At 45.3% G+C, this 20630-nt stretch overlaps 1 protein-coding gene and 1 long non-coding RNA gene across 5 annotated transcripts in view; one reads left to right on the top strand and one right to left on the bottom strand.

The window, feature by feature from the left end:
* LOC115333502 overlaps positions 1-20630 on the bottom strand; it is a 98597-nt gene that overhangs the window by 58789 nt on the left and 19178 nt on the right. The window contains exon 1 of one of the 2 annotated variants that reach the window (XR_003920820.1): positions 15632-15758. The exons of the other annotated variant lie outside the window; for it this stretch is intronic. This is a non-coding gene — a long non-coding RNA (uncharacterized LOC115333502). Of the gene's footprint in view, positions 1-15631; positions 15759-20630 lie in introns of those variants that run through there. 2 annotated transcript variants of the gene reach the window in all.
* Positions 15880-20630, top strand: part of LOC115333495 (vascular endothelial growth factor receptor kdr-like) — a 140640-nt gene continuing 135889 nt past the window's right edge. For all 3 annotated transcript variants that reach the window (XM_029996483.2, XM_029996482.2, XM_029996481.2), the window contains exon 1: positions 15880-16738. In XM_029996483.2, the coding sequence (XP_029852343.1) occupies positions 16675-16738 (64 nt within the window). In that variant the 5' untranslated portion in view covers positions 15880-16674. The remainder of the gene's footprint in view (positions 16739-20630) is intronic.

The following is a 20630-nucleotide window of genomic DNA, read 5'->3' as shown; positions in this document are numbered from 1 at the left end:
GCTCTGCTCACACTGCCTGAACAGCCTTCTAATAGTTTAGTGCATCTGAGTCATCGTTAATTCCTGGAACTGATCTACTAATCAGTAAGCAACAGCAGGGATGGTGATCGTTTGCTCTTGGTGCCTACTGGGGAGAAGACCAGAAGACATTGGCTGAAAGGACAATACCGGATGGACACTAGAAAACAGATCTCAATGTGTGGTCAAATAGCAGAGCGGGTTGGTGGGTGAGATGTGAGTGATCTCTAAGAACAGACCATTGCTGACAGCTGTCAATCAAACCGCAGACCTTGCCCTAGAACCAGCAACTGAGCTTGATGATTACTTGGATAACTGCTTGATCACCAACAGCGCACGTTTATGATTAATCTGGAACGTCATGAAAAATACTTGTGGGGCAGGAAGGGGACGATGAAACACATAAGTGGAAATGAATCCTGTCTTAGTTTTTCCTCCATATAGGCCTTGGAAGTCACGTGTGCACTGAGAGAGCATTACAGACATGTTCCATGTCTACTCACAAGCAGAAAAAAGATAAATACTATAGAAATATAATAGAAACATAATACAGAAATATATAAAAATACTAAATACTAAATAGATCAAGTACCACTCTATGGTCTCGAGAGGTGTGCTGTAGTTTTGCAGGACCAATCCTACGGCTGGTACAGTACTAATGGGTCTCTCTGTCCACCTTTAGTAATAAAGATACTGCACAGAGGACATACTTTGAAGCAGTCTCTCTTGCAACTAGGAGAGAGAGTATTGTGTACAACAGACCAAAATCTCATTTTAAGGAAAGCCAGAAAGTCTGTGGCTGCTATCAGAGCCTGAAGAATAAGTGTTTATTCCTTCTCCTTCTTCCACATCAGTGATAAAATTCTAGTATGTTTTTGAAGGAAAAGGAATCGCATTCCCCAGATCTCCTTACTTGCCCTCTGGTTTTGTGCTCTGTAGTCCCACACAGACATACAGACACACACATACATACAAAGGCTAGAATCTACCTTGAAAAAAAACCCAAAGCCTCCCAACTGGCACATTCACTTAATTTCAAGCATTTGGACTTTAAGACAAATGCACTATAGTTGCCAGAGTCACTAACCCCTGAACTTCAGCTCTCACACACTAGAGTGAGTTGCCCAGACAAATCTAGGATACTCGAGGTCTCATAATACAAATGCATCCAACTCTGTCCTTTCCCTCACGCTGGTGTGAAGCCTCACAGCAGCTTCTGTCACACAATGCATTTTTCCACCTGCTTCTAAAGCTGTAGGTAGAGAGGGCGATATGAAAGTTTGAGTTGCAGCCACTTGCCATCGCTATGCAAAGGAAAGAAACATCTTTATGCCCAGCTAATCTGCAGGACTCGTTACCACAACATGTCATCCAAGTCAAGAGCTTAGCAGTGCTGTATGCACAAGGGGAGGACCCACAGTTGCACAGAACTACATAAAAACCTGTAGCGATAAGGCAATGTTATGCTGTAAGGTGTCCACCAATTAGCATTTGGCTCAGGAAGCAAATTGGCTCAGAGAGCAAAGCCCGTTACAAGCAGATGGCTCCACAATTTTTACTTAATGGAGTTGTCCTTTTCCTCCAAAGTATTGCTACAATATACCGACAAAGGCAGAACACTGGATTTTATATTGATCTCAGCCATTACAGATATTCCTTTGTTTTCTCTGTCTCAACAGGAATGGCTGTGTATGTCATTTGAAGAACATCTATTTTATTTATTTCCCATCTCTTCGTCCCCATTCTCCATTTTTATAGATCTATTGGCATAGAAGTTGGATGCTTCAGCAAATGAGGTTAACCTCTGACCATAAATTACTGCTCCCTCAGGAGGAAATGGTAATAAAAAAGGCAACTGCCACAACTACAACGCAGGACAGCAAAGGCAGACAGATGAAGGCTTGTACAAATTACAAAACCACCAGCCCCTGAAACCCATACCAGGACTAGCCATGCAAATAAAGTGTGACATAAACACACACAAAGCTGGACTCCGTTTGGCCAGAACAATCATTCGTATGCCAAGAAAAATAAGCAGCTTTCCCATTTTCCCTGGAGTTTCCCATATAATGGCTCTCAGGGCCTCTGTCACACCAAAGACAACACGTGGCAATAGACCACAGGCAGCTGAAGAGAGAAACGATCAAATCATCTGTAGCATTGCTTTTAACTACCATATCATGCAAGAATAGAGGGCAAGATAGCCCTTGGTAACAGTGGTCTGTCCCAGATAAATCAGAGTGAATACATAGTCGAGTGCACTATCAGATGTCCATCGTGATTTCCATATGAAGATTGTGGTCTTTTCCCAGTCTGTGGCTGGGAATTATTTGTGTGAATTTACATGCTCATCTTGAGATTTTTAAAAGAATGAGAAAGAGATAATCATCTTCTTTATGATTAACTCCCCTCTAAGGCACCTCAGGTTGAGCTTCTGAGCATGGAGGGACCCTAAAATCACTGCCATTTGGGGGAAAGTTGCACAGGTCAGTTGTAAGAAGGGAAAGAGAGAATGAAATTCTGCAGGGCTGTGGCTAGGGGAGATGGTGTTTCTGAATGAGGGGTTTATGGTCTTCGTTTAGGGGTGTCATGCACAGGTGGCTTCTTAAAGCATTCTGGTAAGAACCCAGCACAAAATGTGAGTGTGGGTGAAAACAAAACCTGAACTAAGCACAGAAATAAACAGACTCAGACACTTGGGAAATTTGTCTCAGAAAGGCTCCCTGTGCTTTCTGCTTTGCTTCTCTTTTTTTCTTGGCTGATGGGAAACTCTCTACAGTTGTCCTAGAATGTATTATGGGTTTATGGGGGCCAAAACCTTCCTCACCTCAACTGACTCCCATTTCTGCAGACTTGGCCTGCTCCATCTCTCCTTGGGGCTTTTTATTCCATAGGTGCAGAGGAAGTTATTGCTTCTTTTATTAGCATCAAGTTAGAGACTGATCCCCATCGGACAAGGTTAAAAAAACCCAAGGTGATACGAACCAGCTTCAATGCCAGGACTGGTGAAGAAAACTGGGAGTTTCCAGTCTGAAAAATAGGTAACTGAGGGAGGGAGGGAATGATGTAGGTTTATAAAATCATGGGAGGGGCACGAGGAGGGTGAAGATGCAACAAGAGCTGCACTGAGAAACTTGGGGAGCAGTAAATGAAACTAGCAGGTGGCATGCTAAAAAGAAGCCAAATAAGATGTTTCTGCATGCACCTTGCAGGCAGGCTATGGAAAACCTTGCTGTGCATATTAAAAGCATACATGCCCTCAAGAAGAGAGTGGTTAAGGTCATAGCAGAGACACCAAGAGTTATTAAGCAGAATGACACCACTCCTCAGTCAGCACGTGCCCAGATGGTTGCAGGCTGGGAAACTAATCCTGGAAAAGACTACTTCCTCACTGCCTTCTTAAATGCCTCCAATTTGAGCCACTGTCAGACAGGATGATGGAGTAGATGAATCTTTGATGTGATATACTATGGATGGTCTTATGTTTTTAAATGCTTTTGTGCTAAATGGAGAACATAACAGGAAGCTGCTTCTCCCTCACCTCACATTCCTTCGTGCTGTTCCCAACCAAGTCTTATTTCTTACTAGCATCCTTAGATACGTGCTGCCTCTCTGCAAGCATCTGCAGGCAAGCATCCCACAGGTCTTAAACCTGCCTCTCTTCCCCCTCCTGTGCAAAATGCAGAAGGAATGTCAAAGACCAAAGAAAAGGTTTGCTGTCTTTCTGCTCAGAGCAGCATAGTCTTTGCAGCCATGGCAGCAGCCTCACACTATGGTGTGCGGGCCGGCTGCTGGAGGCATACAGGGAGTTGGCTGCTCCCATGCTGTTGGCTATCCTCCTGATTTCCAGCTGCTAAATTGCCTTAAAAGAAGCTAGGACTGTAACTGAATAACATGACTTTTCAGGGTAAGCAACTGCCATAGTTGCCAGAGGGATGTGGCCTGTGGAAAGGAGGAAGCCAAGATACTCACCCAGGGGAAGGGAAGTGTTCAGTGGACACTCACTATTAAATTAGATCCACGCTTTCTCTCCTTTTCTAGACCATTTTCCCTATCTTGCTTTTTGTTTGGCGGGGGTGGAGGAGTGACATCAACATTGGTATGAGATTGAAGCAGTAAATAATTATCACCATAACATTGCAAACCATTGCAAAATCTCTGTTGCTATCCAGGCCAGGACTCGTAATAAGCTACTGCCAAACAGGATGGCAAAAAGCAAGAATTAGCAGCTGACCCTGGAACATTTTCCTTGTCATTCAGGGGCAATGGTTTCTTGACTCAAGGAAGAGGACAAAGAACAGTCAAATCACACAGAATTGAGTTAAAATCAGAGCTGTAAGAATGTTGTGACATTACTTCAGCTCGGGTTTCCGGGGCTAGGAGAAGGGATTTGAAGGATGCTATTATTCAGCCATCAAGCTGTAGCATTATTTTGGTGTTTATGGGGCTAAAAGAAAAACTCTTCTACAAGAATGCTATATGCTTTAACACAGGCTAATAATTTTAGTCTACAATTCGTGACCATACTCCAACAATCTATGGCAGACAACTCATTTGTTACTCAATTATATGGCACAGAAAGACAGACAGTGTATAGCAGCATTGCTCTACTGATTTTGCCAATATACACTAACAGAAGATGTAGCTTATATATTTTTAAACAATTTCTATAAAACACATTAGATTTCTACACAACCTTGGTGGTTTCATGCCTATTAAATTTTAATACAGTGCATAAAATTGGCAGAAAGTACCTTCTGAAACGCTCTCTGTTACATCTCTGTAGCAGTTTCCATCTGCCAGATTCTGCTACCTTTATGCATTTTGAATAGTGCCTTACTCCTGAAATAGTCCCACTGAAAGTGATGGGTTTTCTGAGACCACTGCAATGTATCTCTAATAATGGAGTAATAAAGCCAACATAGCTGGGGGATAGAAAGATGTGCTGAATTGTACCCCCACAGGTACACCTCCAATACAATTACATGTCTCCTTGGAAAGCAGACACGTTGCAATTTTCAAATCCTGCACCTTGCCTCTTTCCACACGAACTATCATCACTACTTCATCAAGGAAAGTGGGAGTGATATTATTATCAAAAGAAGTACGTTCCCTCCACTTTGCCCCAAGTAAAACCTACTCCCTGGAGCGGGGTGTTGCAGTACATGTCAAACACAGAATAACGCAATGGCTTTTACTTGCTTGCAATGAAACTCAAGGAGCACAGAGCAATAGTGGCACTGTGCGGGGGGACACAGTGTTTGGGACAGCACACTAGCTAGGCATGGACGTGCAGCATAACTGTCCAAACAAGCAAGGAGGGTGAAAGTACAGCACTAGTGGTAACACTATGAGAAAGGCTGACGGGGTAGGACAGGGTGTGAAGACAGATCAGGGCCATGCTGAAGCAGCAAACAGCAGAGGAGCTGGTGGGGTGGGGGGGTGCACAGGCTGGTGACAAGGGGGAGCAGAAGGGTTGCTGTGAGAGGCCAGCATGACTCAAAAAGAGCTGGGAGGACATGAAGGGCTTCATCATGCAAAAGCAGATGAAGGAAGACAAAATGGTATGGCTGAATGAGATGCTGAAGAGCTGAGGGGAAGATCTGAAAACATGTGACAAGGCCATGGGGAGCTGCAGGAGGAACGTGAGTTAGAAAGTCTTTTTTCCTTTGGCTGATATGAAAGCAAAGGTCAAATCTTTCTAAAACTCCACTGTCAGTGTTGGTGTTCATGCCTGTTGGCTTCAGCAAGCAGCATTCGGCAGGTGGAAATAGGAAGCTTGGTTATGAATCCTGAAGGAAACACTGAAAAGACAACTGCTTTCCTTAGTGCTCTGGGATAATGCTGGGAAGGAAGAGGCAGCTCTTGGCCTTGCAACACCCCCATCAACCCACTGGTGCTTGCAGGATACCTCAATGGCTCATTTCCCAAGGCTGCCTCTTCCTTCAAAAGAAGCTGCTAGTTTAATCCTTCTGCAGGCTAAAGATGTCACCAGTAAAATCCCCATTTCACCTGCACAGTGTCAATTTATGGACTGTAAGTCAGTGAAGTTTGCCCCTTTAAAAGTCATTTATGATCCTGTAGGAATGTTGTATGAGCGCACAATGGCATGGAGTAAGGGTGACACACTGTGTGGACAGAGAGAAGTGCAATTCCTCCCCTCCTTCCCAACTTTTCTTGGTCCTTTTTTTTGAAATCTGAGTCAGGACTGAGACAAACCCAAAGCAGTCCCAGTGGTGCTCTTCTTTGGTCCCTTCCTGCAAAATGGCCAAAGCCTCCCAGGTGTGCTCCTCCGCACAGCATTGCTGCTGCTGCGGCAGCACAACCTGCCTTCATGCCAAACGCTCCCATCTTGGATTAAGCCAGTAGCAAGGGGCAATAAACCTGAGGATGTCCCTGGACTCTGGAGAAGAAGAGAAAGTTTTCTGTGACCTACTAACTGTTGCCACAAACCTATCAGTAACAAGAGACACACAGCTTCAGAGCAAATGTGCAGTTAGTTGCAGATGGCAATTTCTCCACCAGTCAGTGTGGACTCTGCGCTGCATGGAGAAATGGAGCAAGACTGACTCAAGGAGCTTGCAGCCAAGGGAAAAAAGATTAAGCAGCAGTTTCATGTTTTGGTTGCATTTTTAAAACAGACTGAGTTTAACCCTCATCTGAATAAAGTACTACCTTACACACCACTAAAAATGTTGCTATGATTAGAGATCTCGATCCTAATTGCCAAACACACCAGCCAAGAGACTAAGACAAATACTTGTACAAAGAAATGCTAAGAGAGAGAAGCAGAGATGAGAAATGCACCAGTCAGTCTTCAGAGCCCACCTTGCTGATTTTTAAATCCTTGTTTTTCCTATTGAAAGCCCTTGCTACTCCCACCTCTGTCATTTAGTGTATGAAATCCCTGCAGTATTTTTCATTCTTCCTGATGCCCAGAAGACAAAGAACCTCTGTACAAAAAAGCCTCGTGGCATTGCTAATTGCTAGGGATATTAAGGCTTTTAACAAATAACTGCTTTGTTCTTTAAATGTTAGTAAACAGGCTGTGAGGTGGCAGGTGTCTGGCCTCCAGAAAACACAGGTTTGGGTTTTTTTCAAAAAGGAGGAGCAGCATTTATTTTTTTTCGCTTGTGAGCTTCACCTGTTACAGAACATTGTGGGCAGAAACAAGCAAAACTCCCCTGCCACAGAATACAGGCTTTACAGTACTACAGTTTCAATTCAGCTTGCCAGGACCAGTCAGTCTCATCCTCATGCCTTGGTACCATGGGAGGCTGTTGTGACGTCCTTCTCCCATTTAACCCTGAAGCGCATTCTTACCTTGCGAGTAAATCTCGTATCTTGTCAGGCTGAGACTCCTTGTTCAGGGCAACTATGGTACTCGATAGCTGGTGTTACTGCAGAGTCTGGAGCACAACTTTTATGAGAACTCTGTGTCTTTGGGATATATACTTAACCCAGCTTTACAGATGAGGAACGGAAGGACAGAGACATCAAGTGACTTTTCCAGGAACATACAGGTGGGCTTTGGCAGAGGAGCAGTTTAAATCATGCTATTGAACCAGAGGCTAATGCCCTGACAACTAGATCATTCCTCTCATCTAATATCTGACATCCCACTGAGTTTAAGAGACTGCTAATGGAGAAACTTGGGGAAGGAAGAGCACCAAACAGGAAGAACATATCTCACTTCATTATAGGCAAAATAGCAGAATGCAGTCGCCGAGAATGGCAAGGTCTTGCTAGCTTTTTTTTTACAGGAAACAGCATCCAAAAAGTGTATACTTTATCTCTGAAATTCATGGCATGGACTGTGCTGAAACAAGGGCCTGAGCAGAGCTCCCTGGCTGGGGCAGTGACTCCCAGAAGACAAAGGAGAGCCTGTTGTCTCCAGCTCCACACAGCCGCTCAGACGTGCTGGTCCTGAGCGCTATTCCTGGCCTTGTGCTGACTCACTCGGCGACCTTCCTGAGAAAGACTCTTACATCCAAGTCTGCCTGCCTGTAAAAGCCATCCTAAGATTGAATTGTAGTCAAAGCATAGACGATGAACAAATATGAAATATTTCTTCTGCTTTCCTTCAACACCCACCCCCCGGGGTGAACAGGAACTGGACAGACAGATGAAATTGTCCTGCTATCCTCCTATAAGGTCTCTCTGCACCTCCTTCCTTAATTTTACAATTAACTGTGCCAATGAGTCTTGTTTTTGCAGTGCCCCAGGGCTGCACCAAGTTCTTTTATCATAAGAAGGACACACCGCAGACTTGAGGCAGGTGCTTATTTTCTTGAAGCGCTTTCTGTTCATATTCATGGCTGTTCATAGCTGCCCTGTGTTCTCTTCAGTGTGACACCTCATCCTTTCCAGGTAGCAGTGGCTGGCCTTGGTGAGAGGATGCCAAAGCTGCTAGCATGGTGGCTGGTGGAAGAGAGGCCTTCTGCTAGGGGAGCCAGGACAGGTTTGGCTTTTCTGCTTTGAGATTCCAGCCTGACGGCTGCTGCTGCTGACCTATGCAAGGACAACGCGTGAAGCTTAGAATTTTTATTCAGTGTGGGACACAACCACCTTTTGAAAAAAACTGTATCGTAAACAGATTCCCTTTGTCATTTTACTAATACCACTCTGTTCTGTTAAAGGTGAAAGGATTTTGAGAATCTAGTTTATTCATTGCTCATTACGTTTCTTCATCTCGGTTCAGAGCCAAAACTCATTAAAGGCAGTGGGAATCTTCCCACTCACTTCTATTCACTTCTATTGGCTTTAGCTCAAGCTGTTATTCAGTCCCTCTTGGCTTGGACAATGAAGATCAGTGATGGCAGTTTCACTATCAGTGTCTTTGTGCCACCATGTCTCATTTCTAAAACCTTCAGCACAATGTCCATTTGTCTTTAGCAACTGCTCCCTTTCAGATTTCAAAAATAAGTAAGTCCATGGAAGAAACATTTCTTTTGGCTCTGCATTGGCTGAAAGCTCATTTGCAGACATTTTAATTTTGGTAGACAGTGTCTCTTTGATTCTCTCCATCATCTCAGCACACCAGCCTGCTATTTTTGCCTCACAGGCTTGGCTGCACTGAATCATGTAGCTCTCTCTGGTTTACTTTGGAGCTAGTGTAACCAGTGATAATCTCAGTGCTCATCCTATGGAGACAAGAAGCATTTACTTGTGAAATCTAACAGAAAGATGGCAGCTCAATGAAAGGAGTGCTGAGCATATTCTTGTAGCATATGCAACAGGAAGAAAAAAAAGAGTCATGATTAATGACATTCACATGACTGCAAGATTATCACACGCTCTCCAGCTGATGGCTGGATTGTGTAGCTTTGCTGGATGGCCTTGCTGGTGAGTGGGACATCTGGGGCTGTCCTGGTCTCTCCCCACTGGCCTTCCAGGTCAGTGCTGAAGAGAACACCTTACATTGTTCCAGATGCTGCTCCATGGTTACTGCAATCACTAAGAGGTAGCAAATAGGGTGAGAAAATAGGCCAGTACAGGCTGATCCAAAACTCCCACCACAGTTTGCACTAGGCAGCATGAGAAGGGGAAGGCTGGAGTGGGGTGTAGCATTTATAACATACCATAAAATCTTTGGACTAAGCATCAGTATGTGTTAAGAGTTAAGTGATAAACTGGGGCACAGTACCCCTCTGGTACCAAGTTAAAAAGCCCACAGTATAGGATTCCAGTCTTGTGCTATCAGTTGAATTAACCCTAACACTTTTGTGATCCATGTGGCTAGTGTCTTGATTAATGTGAGTGCTCTGGAATCACTAGTGTTTTTCTGTCTTGCCACTGTCAAGGCCTGTCTGTGCTTTTTCTTCCTCTAAGGCTTCTCTCCCTCCACTCCAGTTATTTGAATCAGACAGTTCTAATTGGTGATCGTGCTTTGGTGATGTGAGCAGAAACCTTCAGCACAAAGGGAACGTCTGCAGACTACCATGGATGTGAACCATGTTTCTCATTCTCAGTCTTAGTGGTAAGAAAATCCTGCTTTATCCCCAAAGAGAGAGAAAGAGGGAATTAGAATCCAAAGAAAAATAAATAAAACAAGCATTCTTGGTTGCTCAATCTGAGACGTACAGCTGGATGAAACCCATTTTTCTCACACTTTGAAGTTCATATTCTGGTGAAGGAAAACCTTTTACATGAAATCTGGCCTCTGACTGAGGAAGGTCACTGCAGGGAGAAGATCTGGATGAAGGTACCTCAAAGGGATGGAATATTTTTCTTACCTCAAATGCTGTGTATGGATGAAACCCGGCTCATTAATTTCTTCCTCATTAGGTAGATATCTTTGTCTTTCTGCCACAGACTCTAGCAGAACAAAATAGCAATCAAATCCCATGCCTGTCTCCTTTTGTTGATGGCTATTTATTTTCCTTAACATTTCTCTTGTTTTGTACTCTTGGCTCTTGGAAGTCTGTCTACTGCTCCAAACCAGTTAATTCTTCCTAAGAGCTGTATGGCCCCAAGGCCTAGATTATATTTATAAGCTGCAAGATCTCCCCAGGCAGCCTCAGTTATAAAGGATTTGAGGCAAACAGCTACAAGGAGATACTCAAAAACAACCTCAGAGAGGAAACACAAAGAGATGGAACATCACACATTTCCCCCATGTTAAAGTTTAAAAAAACTGACTACAGTTCAAAGTGACATATAATGGGAGGTAGGTAATCTTTATCCTTTAATCTCCCATGTTTCCAGCAAAAGGATGAAATGTTCTGCTTTCCTCTGGTGTCTGAACACGTGTGTTCGAGAAGTTTTTGAGGCAGGTGCCCACATTTTTGCCCCAGTGCAAGGGCAAGAAAGATTGTGTGAGAGAAGAGCAGCAGGGCAGGCCAGGACTGGGGTTTGGACAGCCACGGATGCAAGCAGTGACAAGCCTCAACTGGACAGCAAGGAAAAAGCCTGCCAGGATGGTAGGCAGGGATGGATAAAAGGTCACACCAGAGGAAAACTCCTCATTCTTGACAGTTCTTAAACAAAAATAAAATTGCTTGCAGTATATTACTTTACTTATACTTCTGCTTTGTTGTTGTTAAAAGTGACTGACAGGCCTCTTCCAGTTTTGCTTTGTGGTTTCAGATGATTCATTAAACCCTTCTTTGTCTTGTTTTCCCTTCTTGTATAAAGAAGAAAGTTGCACAGAAACTCTGTTAATGACTATGCATGCTTCCTGTCCTTCCCTCTGAAGCTGCCATCCCACAGAGGAGCAGCAAGTCATCAGAAACGTGCCCATGGCTCTGCTGGCCCCACAACTCTTGCTATTAGGCTTCTAATCACCCGTGTACTACTGTGTATTTCAGCAAAGCTGTGCAGGAAATGTTTCTCCCAGCTAGAGAAACATTTTGTTCCCATTCTGTGGTTGAGCCAAATGGGGTTTTCTTGAGGCCTTTTTTTCTATTTTTTTCAAAATAGAGGAATAAGTAAGCAAACATGTTTGCAAGAAGGTGAATGAAACAGCCAGAGGACAGCCAATGGACTTGTTGAGCAGAGGACCCCTGCAAGAGGTGAGAGTACAGTTTTCTGACCTAATTCAGGCTAGTGTCTTGAAACCAGACCTTGCACACACACGAGATCACCAAGTTGCAGGCAAGGCTGGGATGGTGCTTTCCTTCCCTAGAAAGTGCATCCCTAGCAGAAGTTATTCCAACCTAAGACTTCCCACAGAAGGTTTCTTTTTTGATAACATGCCATTTTCCAATGAAAAATATTTTCATCAAAAAGTTCCCCACCCTGTTTTCTCACAGACTGCCAATGTTAACTTGTCTTTCGATCCCCAAGGGACTAGAGACTGTGGGTACATAAAAGACAGCCTGACCAGATTGTGGAGAGAGGCACACCCAGCAATGACTTTGCAGCTCCCCTCAGGATTAAGGCAGCTACCGCTAGCAATGCTACTGACTGTGTGAGGGGATGTGGTACTGAGGTTGGACTATGTACCCTAGGAAGTGATGGCTTTACTTCTGTTTACTGGCTTAGGGACCCATATGTAGCCAGCACCTTGCCTGTCTTGGACATCAGCGTATGCCTCCAAGGCACCATATACATCAAATAAATAATAACTGAATTCATGCGACACACACTGTTTTATCCCAGCACAACACAGTAAAGTACAAGGCATATTTGCAATGTCCTGCCTGTTTCCACCACCTCTTCTGGGGGCTTGAATTTACAGGACTTGGAAAGCTGTCCATCCAAAAAGCCCTCTAGGTCCTCTCAGGAAAATGATAAAGAGCTCCTTGATACAGCATACTGCAATGAAAATCTACGGGCCTGACAACTCAGTGTCCTTAAAGGCAGTCACTACCCTTCTCCTCTCCTTCCAAAGATCACTAACACAGAAAAGTGACTTTCAATCCATTGTGATGTTCTGCTTGCTTCTCTTTCTGCAGGCAAAGCTCAGCTCTGGAAGCCTAAGCCAGCACTCACTAGCATAGCACACAGCTGTGCGTATCAGCTCTCTCCAACTGAAGGGGCAAGTGCTTGCTTTGGAGAATAACTCCATTTTGCAGAGCATGCCTCTGGTCAGGACCGTCTCCCTCAAGCTGATAGGAAAGGCTGTCTTTGTGTCGAAGTGCCTCTAGCTGAAGACACAGGGTAGAATTAGCCACCTAAAATTTAGGCGTATAGGTTAAACTTGTCTCTTCCCTCTGCTATTGTTCAGGGACGCAAACAGGCACCTGCCAAAGGTTTGTAAAGCAGAGGTTTGCATCATGGGATGAGTCAGAAGAGCCTATCTCTGCAGTCACTAAGCAGGGCAGCCTAGATAACTGGCCCGGATTAGGCACCTAACATTTGGACAGCTACATTTAGGTTAGATACATTTTACCTTTGACTAAGGCTAAACACAGCGCGCAGTGGAGGATGCAATTCCAGGCCCGGCTCTGATCAACAGCCATTCCCTCTGCTGCACTTCCTAGATACATGCTTACTTAGGATGAACACCAACAGGGGAGCAAGACAAAGCAAAGGAGTTCCCAGCTCTGGTATCGTCCCCTGCCAAGCTATTCCCTTTTAATAAGTCATGTAATCCTCTATGTCAGGCCAGTGCCATAAAGGATGGAAGATACTCCAAGGGATGGCCAGGCAAGCTGCATAGTCAGTCTCTAGTTAGTGCAGGTCTCATAGACTACACTGCCTTGGTCCTGCAAAACTGCACTCCTTGGTCCTAGCGCTTCATGGTGCACGAGGCCATAGCCCTGATATTCTGGCCAAATTCTTACAGGTTATTGCTATCCATCCCAGTTGTCTAGTATTTCCACCAGACGCAGCAATCTTCACTTCCTTGTTATTATTATTTTATTTAGTTATGGTCATACTGATACAACTGCCAGGTGCCTTTACAAAGCTAAAAGCATTTCATTAGGAAGTGAAATGACCTTTTCTAGCCCTACTTCAACTCCCACGAGTATTGTGAGACTAAGATATTTGTTAATATTAGTAAGGAGCTTTGAGTTCCTCAGATGGACTAGCTGTCACGGCAAAACAAGTTGTACTATTATGAAGAGGTTCTAGTCCAGTTAGCAAATGGCTTTTCCCATCTGTACAAACAGAACATGCTGTTGTGTTAGGGAAGTCTGCTATGCTTTGGAAAAGCTCTAACAGGTTGCTACAGGCATATGAAGATGCTCAGGAACAAACCATACCATTCTTAAAACGGTCTTTTTTATTTTGCATATTTTGAGGGAGAAAATAAAGAATTAAAAATAGTTCCCAGGACCACTTGGCCAGGTTCTCACACCAAAATCCTTGTGAAACTACACACTGTAGGCATTTAATCTCAATTAAAAGGTCAATTAAGTTTATCAACAGATAAAAGATTATTTGGGGCATTACACAAATACAACGTGATTTGCTAGCAGCTGGTCAGTAACCTCCAATGAATTCTTAAACACATCCCTGTAAATAAAAAATAAACTACGGTTCTATAATTAAGCTAGAATTTTCAATCTTCAGTTAAGCTTCCTAAAAGATTGGTCTTTACTATTGTCCATAACTATTTAGAAGTCTGTTACTACAACACAGACCTGGGAGAAGTTGTATGTTCTAAAAATTAATTTTAGGCATAGAAAATGCATTTGTCATCTTAAGAGTGATCTGGGCATTTATAAGAAAATTAGTATTAACTGGTGACATCATGTGATGTTGAGAAAAGCGTTCCTGATTTAACACTGTGCATGAGAAATGATGCTTCTTGTTCATAAAACTGGAAATATCTGAGGCTATTCTGTGTTCAATTCATTGCTTGAATTTGGGACTTTTCTAGACTGGGTATCAATTCTGATCTTCTGAAGTGCCCATTTTCCTTGCAGGATAACATACGGATTTGTAACTCACAGAACTTACCTATGTCTCCCTTTGCTCTAGTGCATTTTCATGTAGCATACATACTTGTTACGTGCATTAAGAATTTAGAAGTATACTAAAAAAAGGCCAGAAAAACTTGATAATACTCCGATCACAGTTCAGTTTCACTAAACCCCTTAATATACATATAGTATAAGGTTTAATGCACCTGCTATCTTTCTCTTCTTTTGAAAACGAACTGAGCAAGAGTAACAAAGAGATACAAACAAACCCCACCATTCAGCCATGGGGACTGACAGTGCTTTACTGTAAGTCTGTAATAGGTCATGTAACCCCAGTGCCTCATTTATGGCATTATTGGGAATGACAATCTGTGTGGGCAGCTGTAGAGCTTCCACCACTCTCTCATTATCAGCATAGTGTAGCCGTTTGTGTACATTAAAAGCCATATAACTGGTACGTGTATTGCAATAGCACAGAATAGCTCCCTCCCTATCACCTGAGCACCGGCTGCATTTCCAGAAGTGCCCCTTATGTGCACCAGGACATCTCCCAGGATGCCTGGCACTAGCTAAGCACAGTTTCTAATCCTTGCAGCTGAGGCTGCGCTGGCCCAAGAGGCACCTGTGGCTGAAGGAGCAGCCCTGAACCAGGAAAAGACTGCTCTCCCAGGGTGGAGGCGAAAGGGGAAGCATCTGTGCATCCCCTGCCAAAACCAAGGTGTCCCCTACCATCGCAGGAGTGCTCGCCCCTGCTGAAATCCTGTCTGGCATGGCAAGAGCAAAGGCATGTGGACAGGCTGGAAGCCTCGACATGTGGGAGGATCTGTCTACACCCAAGCGCCTGGAGATAATGCTCAGGTGACACAGAAGCAGCTGCTATGAGAAACCCATGAGAGATCAGGGAGGCAGCTGTGCCGTATAAATAATAACACCATTACGGGTTGCCTGAAATATCCTATTCAAACAAGAAACTTTCTCTGTGCCCCAAGAGCATGGGACACACAGCAGTGGCTGCCGCAAGAAGGGAGGCAGCAGGGCAGGGAGGACGGAGGTGGCATTCCAGCAGGATACACTGAGCAGCATAAAGGGACCCCCAAACTGCTAAATAACCAGGGGAACGGGGGCAAAGACAGCACTCCTGCAAGAGAGCTTGTTTCTCGGGTGGTGTCCCTCTGCGCTCCCCTTCTCCGTGCCCTGGAGTCCCGAGAGCCCCGGAGCCGGGAGGGAGATGTTGACACCCTGACCACCTTTCTGCCTTTGGGGGAAGCGGGGGCAGGACTGGGGGAAGATGTTGCCACCTGATGCTCACGCAGCTCTGGCTTTGCAGGTACAGGCGATGCTGGGATGCTGGGAGGCAGCAGGGGACAACCCAGTTCATTTCTTTGCCCCATCTCAGGCAGCAGCAGCAGCAACAGGAAATCCAGGAGCTCTGTGAAATCACAAGGAGGGAGAGAGAGCATGAAGTCCCTTTGCCTCGGCTGGTGACGTCTCTCCTTCCTCTTTTTTTTTTTTTTTTCCTGTCCCTATAAAGTATCTCGGGCTCGCATCAAACTTCCCAGTGAAAGCAAACCAAACCCAGAGGCGTGGGGGAAAAGGGAAACACCTAAGGCGGGATCTGGCCATGCCCAAGCTCCGCTGCCTGCCGGCTGCCTGCCCCGGGCGCTGCGGGGTGCCCCCCGGCAGGTAGCCAGGCTGGGGGACCTGGAAGCTCCCTCTCGTCCTGCCTTGTGAAACTCACTGAAGTTGAGAGATTTGCTCTTCTTCCTCATCTCTGCAGCACCTGCACCTCCCTGGATAAATAAATCTAAGAGGAGGCTTTTCCGTTCAGCCACCTTATCCCAAACTCCAGGCAAAGGACTGCTCGGAGCAGCGACTCACTGACTGGAGGAAACTTTTTGCCAAACTTTTCTGGTGCTTCGCTCTGCTATTTAACCCCTTGAGTTGCTTTGCACCACTGAGGCGGGCTGGGGAGCCTTCTCTTCTCGGGCAGACTAACGCTCCCCCCCCAGGCACCCCGCGAATGAGAGAAGCAGGGGGAAACAAGGAATAAAGTTATTGTGAAAAGCCGGGGGGGGGGGGGGGGGGGAAGCCTAAAAACTTGCACCTCGAGAAGAAAGGAAGGAAAACAAAATCCGCAGCCCAAGGATGAAGCAGTGAATGGAAAGAACAATTTAACTGGAATCAACAAGTGGGAACTTCTGCACGCCGTGCTCTTCCCCTCCCTTCCCGCTCCAGCCCCGCAGGCTTTCAGAAACTTGTTGCTGGAAAGAAAACTTATCCCCGGTTCGCGGACCTCTCCTCCCGCTCCTCGCAAGGGATATAGCAGTCACCGGCACCGGCGATGGTCCCCAGGCCCAGCACCGCCCTGGCCGTCTACGCCCTTCAGGGGCTGCTCCTGATGCACGGTAAGACCCGCTCACACCTGGGTTTCTCCTTCTCCCCCGCTCGCCTCCCAGGGCGGCTGAGCAGCGGAGGGCGGCGGGGCCGAGCAGAGGGTGGCGGGGTGGGGAAGGGGTCGAGGCAGGCGGCACGCCGCTGCCCCTTGCCCGAAGACCGCCGGCACCGTCCGTGTGTCCGCGTCCCCCCGCCCGCCCCGCTCTCCCCGCTCTTCCCGCGCTGTTACCTCAGGCGAGCGCGCGCGGCGGGCGCTAGGTGGCGTACCTACAGGGAAAATAATAATAATAAAAGACAAAAAATCTCCTTGAAGTGTTGCACTTAAAGGACACCGTTTGGGGGTTGTTTTGTTGGGTTTTTTGGGTTTTTGTTGTTGGTTTGTTTTTTTTTTTTCCCGCTCCTGATCCCCTCGAGGGTTCGGCGCTTGGTTAAAAATACCACCTTGCGGGGCCTGGCGTCTTTGCGCCTCTCCCTCCCCGACGCCTCGCATTTGATGGTTGGGAGCAGACCCGAGGAAGAAAAGGCTTCAAAAGGAGGAGGAACGGTGGCGTGTCTGGGAACGCTCCACGCGGCGCGGGCAGGGCGCGTGGGCCACCTCGCTTTCTTCGGGAGGGATCGGCGCTCCTCTCGGAGCTGCGTGGGTGCAGATATCGCAGGCAAACGCCTACCTTCTCTTTGATATTTCAGTTCTTATTCATGTGGCGTTTCTCCACTGCGTCCCCCTTCTCAGCCCAGATGCTCGGTTAGGTTCCCCGTTCTCCAGCGCTCATTTTACCCTGCTGCGAAGGCGCTCGCCCCCCTGGAGTTACTCCTGATTTTCGCCGATATCGGAAAAGCCAAGAGGCAGGTTAATGAGATTTAGAAGAGCTTTTCCATCTGCCGTGTGACTTTTCATTATCTCATTAAGCGTAAGGATTTTGCTGGATTACCGTGCTATTCATTCATGACACTGCAAATTGTGTAAGGGAGACGGTCTGTTATTTTCTGGGGAATTCCTTCTGACAGTAATGATGATTTATTTTTTTTGATACTGAACATATTTCACAGCACAAGACTGTCGCTTCTTTAGCATATTATAATCTTTTTGTAGTTTAATATCAAGAGCATAGCTTCTGGAAACACTATGAAGCACCACTGTCCTTGATTTTCTTGGATTCATTCAGGGATTTAATGTATTCCTTCTGCAGAAAGGAACTGATTGGCAAGCGCTAGCCCCAGTGAATTTCACACATCCCCTACAGCACCTTCCCCACAGTTGCCTACACAGTAAATAGCTAAGCCTGAGACTGCGCTCCAAAGGGCTCTTCCTGAAAAAACTGAAGCAGCAAAGCTTACAGGTAGAAAGGAGCCCCTCCACCACAGAAGCCCTAGCAGTGCCCAAGTTAACCCCAGAGCCGGCAGTCCCGCTCCACGCCGGACACCAGTACCCACACCTTGAGTTGCACCTGGCCCGGCATAGGAAGCTCATGCAGCCCTCGGAGAATTCCCGTAATGTGCTCCATCTGGCTGACACGTGCGCGAGCAGCCAGCTGCATGCTATGTTAGTTTTAACGTCTGAATAGTCTGGAAAGGTTGCCCATAGAAGGCATATTACCAGAAATCCAGTGTGATTTTCACAAAGGCATAAATCACCGCTGACTTTCATGGATCAGAGAGAGATAATAACAAGTATTTGGCAGAAGGGAGAAAGCGTGTCTTGCCACAAGTGTTTCTGAGGCTCCAGGATGAAGTGGAGCACAGTGCGGTTGTTACTGAGGAGGTGGGTGAGAAGCCTGGCTAGAGACGCTACCCACGTTTCAGGGCTGACTTGGGTCCTTACTTACCAGGTTACTTCCCTAATAATTTTGGTCCTAATAACTTTGGCATTTGGTCCAGATACACTTTCCCATTAGTGCCAGGCACAGAGAAGGCAGAGAGAAGGCAATGTCCGCATCCTGTGACAAAGAAAGGAAGGCAGGCACATCGCTAACTGTCCCTGTAGGCAAAGACTGATGATGGATTTGGAAGCAGCATTATGGATGTCAGACCTTTGCCCATCATTAGGAAAAGATGGTATGTTAGCACAGTCTCTGTGTGCCCTAATTAGGCTGGAAGCCAAACTGCAACAGGGCCAGGAAGTCGGAGGATTCTGGATAGCACTGATGTTATTGAGGTATTAACTCCTCGGCTACCTTTCCCTCAAAGTTCATCTCCAGCAATGAATTCAGTGAAACTTTGTTTGACCTCCCAAGGCACAAGATGCACACATCTATTCTGCAGGCTGTAGGTTAAACCTTCTCTGGGATCTCTGTGGTCAAAATTAGGCACATTTGCGCTGAAGACGCTGACTCTGATTCAAACCCAAACAATTTCATCTGCAATGCAGATAGAAGATTTTACAACTGTGAAAGACATTCAGTACCTGAGGTGCTGAGTGAGGGCAGTGCAGCTGCCCTGCCGAGGGATACCTCCCCAGTCAGGACTTCCCAGGTGCCCGAGTGAAAAGAAGCTCTCTCAGCTCATACCAAACCTCAGCAAAGGAGTCTGAGTGCCCTCTCCTTCTCTATTAGTAGCTGATCGCAACCACTGTGTCCTTATCTTCTGCTCAGCAGCTTGCCAAGGCTGTCTAGGTGTGCTGTGGATGCCAGAGGACAGAAGATAACCGTAGCCGTATAGTTCATCCAGATCAAAGAATGGTCTCCTCTAGAGAACTCCTAACTTATTTGGCACTTTCAGTCCTTTGTGGGTGTTTACCGGGGGGGAAGAGACCATGCAAACATCATCCCAATAATTTCCTCCCTTATTATAAAACACAGCTTCAAAATATTTTATGCATCTTTAAATTTCCTCAGACAGTTCTATGAGTATCATTAAATTTCCACTTTCTTTTTGCTTATCACACAGCTTATGTTCAACTCCTTAGAGTACTAGTTGGGGTCTTTCTGCTCAAAACTTTTGTTGTAGTAATTATTGTGCAGATGCCAACAGCTGGCACATGGTTTAGGTATGGAGTGGGTTGGTTGAAAAACAGCCCTTTAAAAATAATCTGAAAATAATTTTTTACACTAGCAACACCTTCTATCTTGCATGAAAAATTTACTATCTTTTACCCCCTGAGATTATCATCAAAAAGTTTTTAATATATAAGCAATCCAAAGTACTTTTCAGGTATTGGAATAAACTCAGTAATTTCAGTGATTTAATACTGGAAAACTAACAAGATTCAAGAACAAAAATTAGGTCCTGCCTGATCCCTTTGAAATTAAAGCAAGTTTGAAATCGAAAAATTTTTGTTTCATTTTGCAACCTCTTCTACAAATAGAATATAGTAGGGTGGGCAATTTAGCTTGCTAACATATACATTTCAATTATACCACGTAGCAGTAGCTAAGTCAAAAGCTTCAGGAGCTCAGACTCCTGGTTTGCCAACTAGGATGCTCACTGCGTATAGCTGGGAAGACTTCGGGCTCAGCAGTGCACTGTTGCAAATTCAGAGGCATTAAGGGTATGCTTTTGCCTTTCTCTGAGGCAGTCAGTGCTGGAAAGTTGGGGATTGGAGAGCTGACAATACAGGCTGTTGATCGGTTCTAGTAAACCAAAAATGTGTCTCTTAATTGGTGTTATTCCTAAACATTTGCTTTACTGTGGGAAAATGTTATAAAAAGCAGAGAAGACTTTTTTTGAGATTGTGATATATGAGCCTCCTGCCTGAAGCTGCCACATTCAAAACCAACTGGAAATCTCTTTACACTAATTCATCCATTTAAGGCAAGGAAAAAAATGTAAAGTATTACTGAATACTCCCCGAACTTCTTAATAACAGCATCATACCCAAAAGAATACTGAAAATACAAACCAGATTGTTTGTTGAAGGTTTCAGTTACAAGAACTTACAATATTTTCTTTAAAAATTTTAAAAAATAT

Source organism: Aquila chrysaetos, chromosome 21 (assembly GCF_900496995.4).
Source record: "Aquila chrysaetos chrysaetos chromosome 21, bAquChr1.4, whole genome shotgun sequence".
Classification (NCBI taxonomy): Eukaryota; Metazoa; Chordata; class Aves; order Accipitriformes; family Accipitridae; genus Aquila; species Aquila chrysaetos.
The sequence above is the reverse complement of the archived record's forward strand: the minus strand, read 5'-3'. Positions and strand labels throughout refer to the sequence as shown.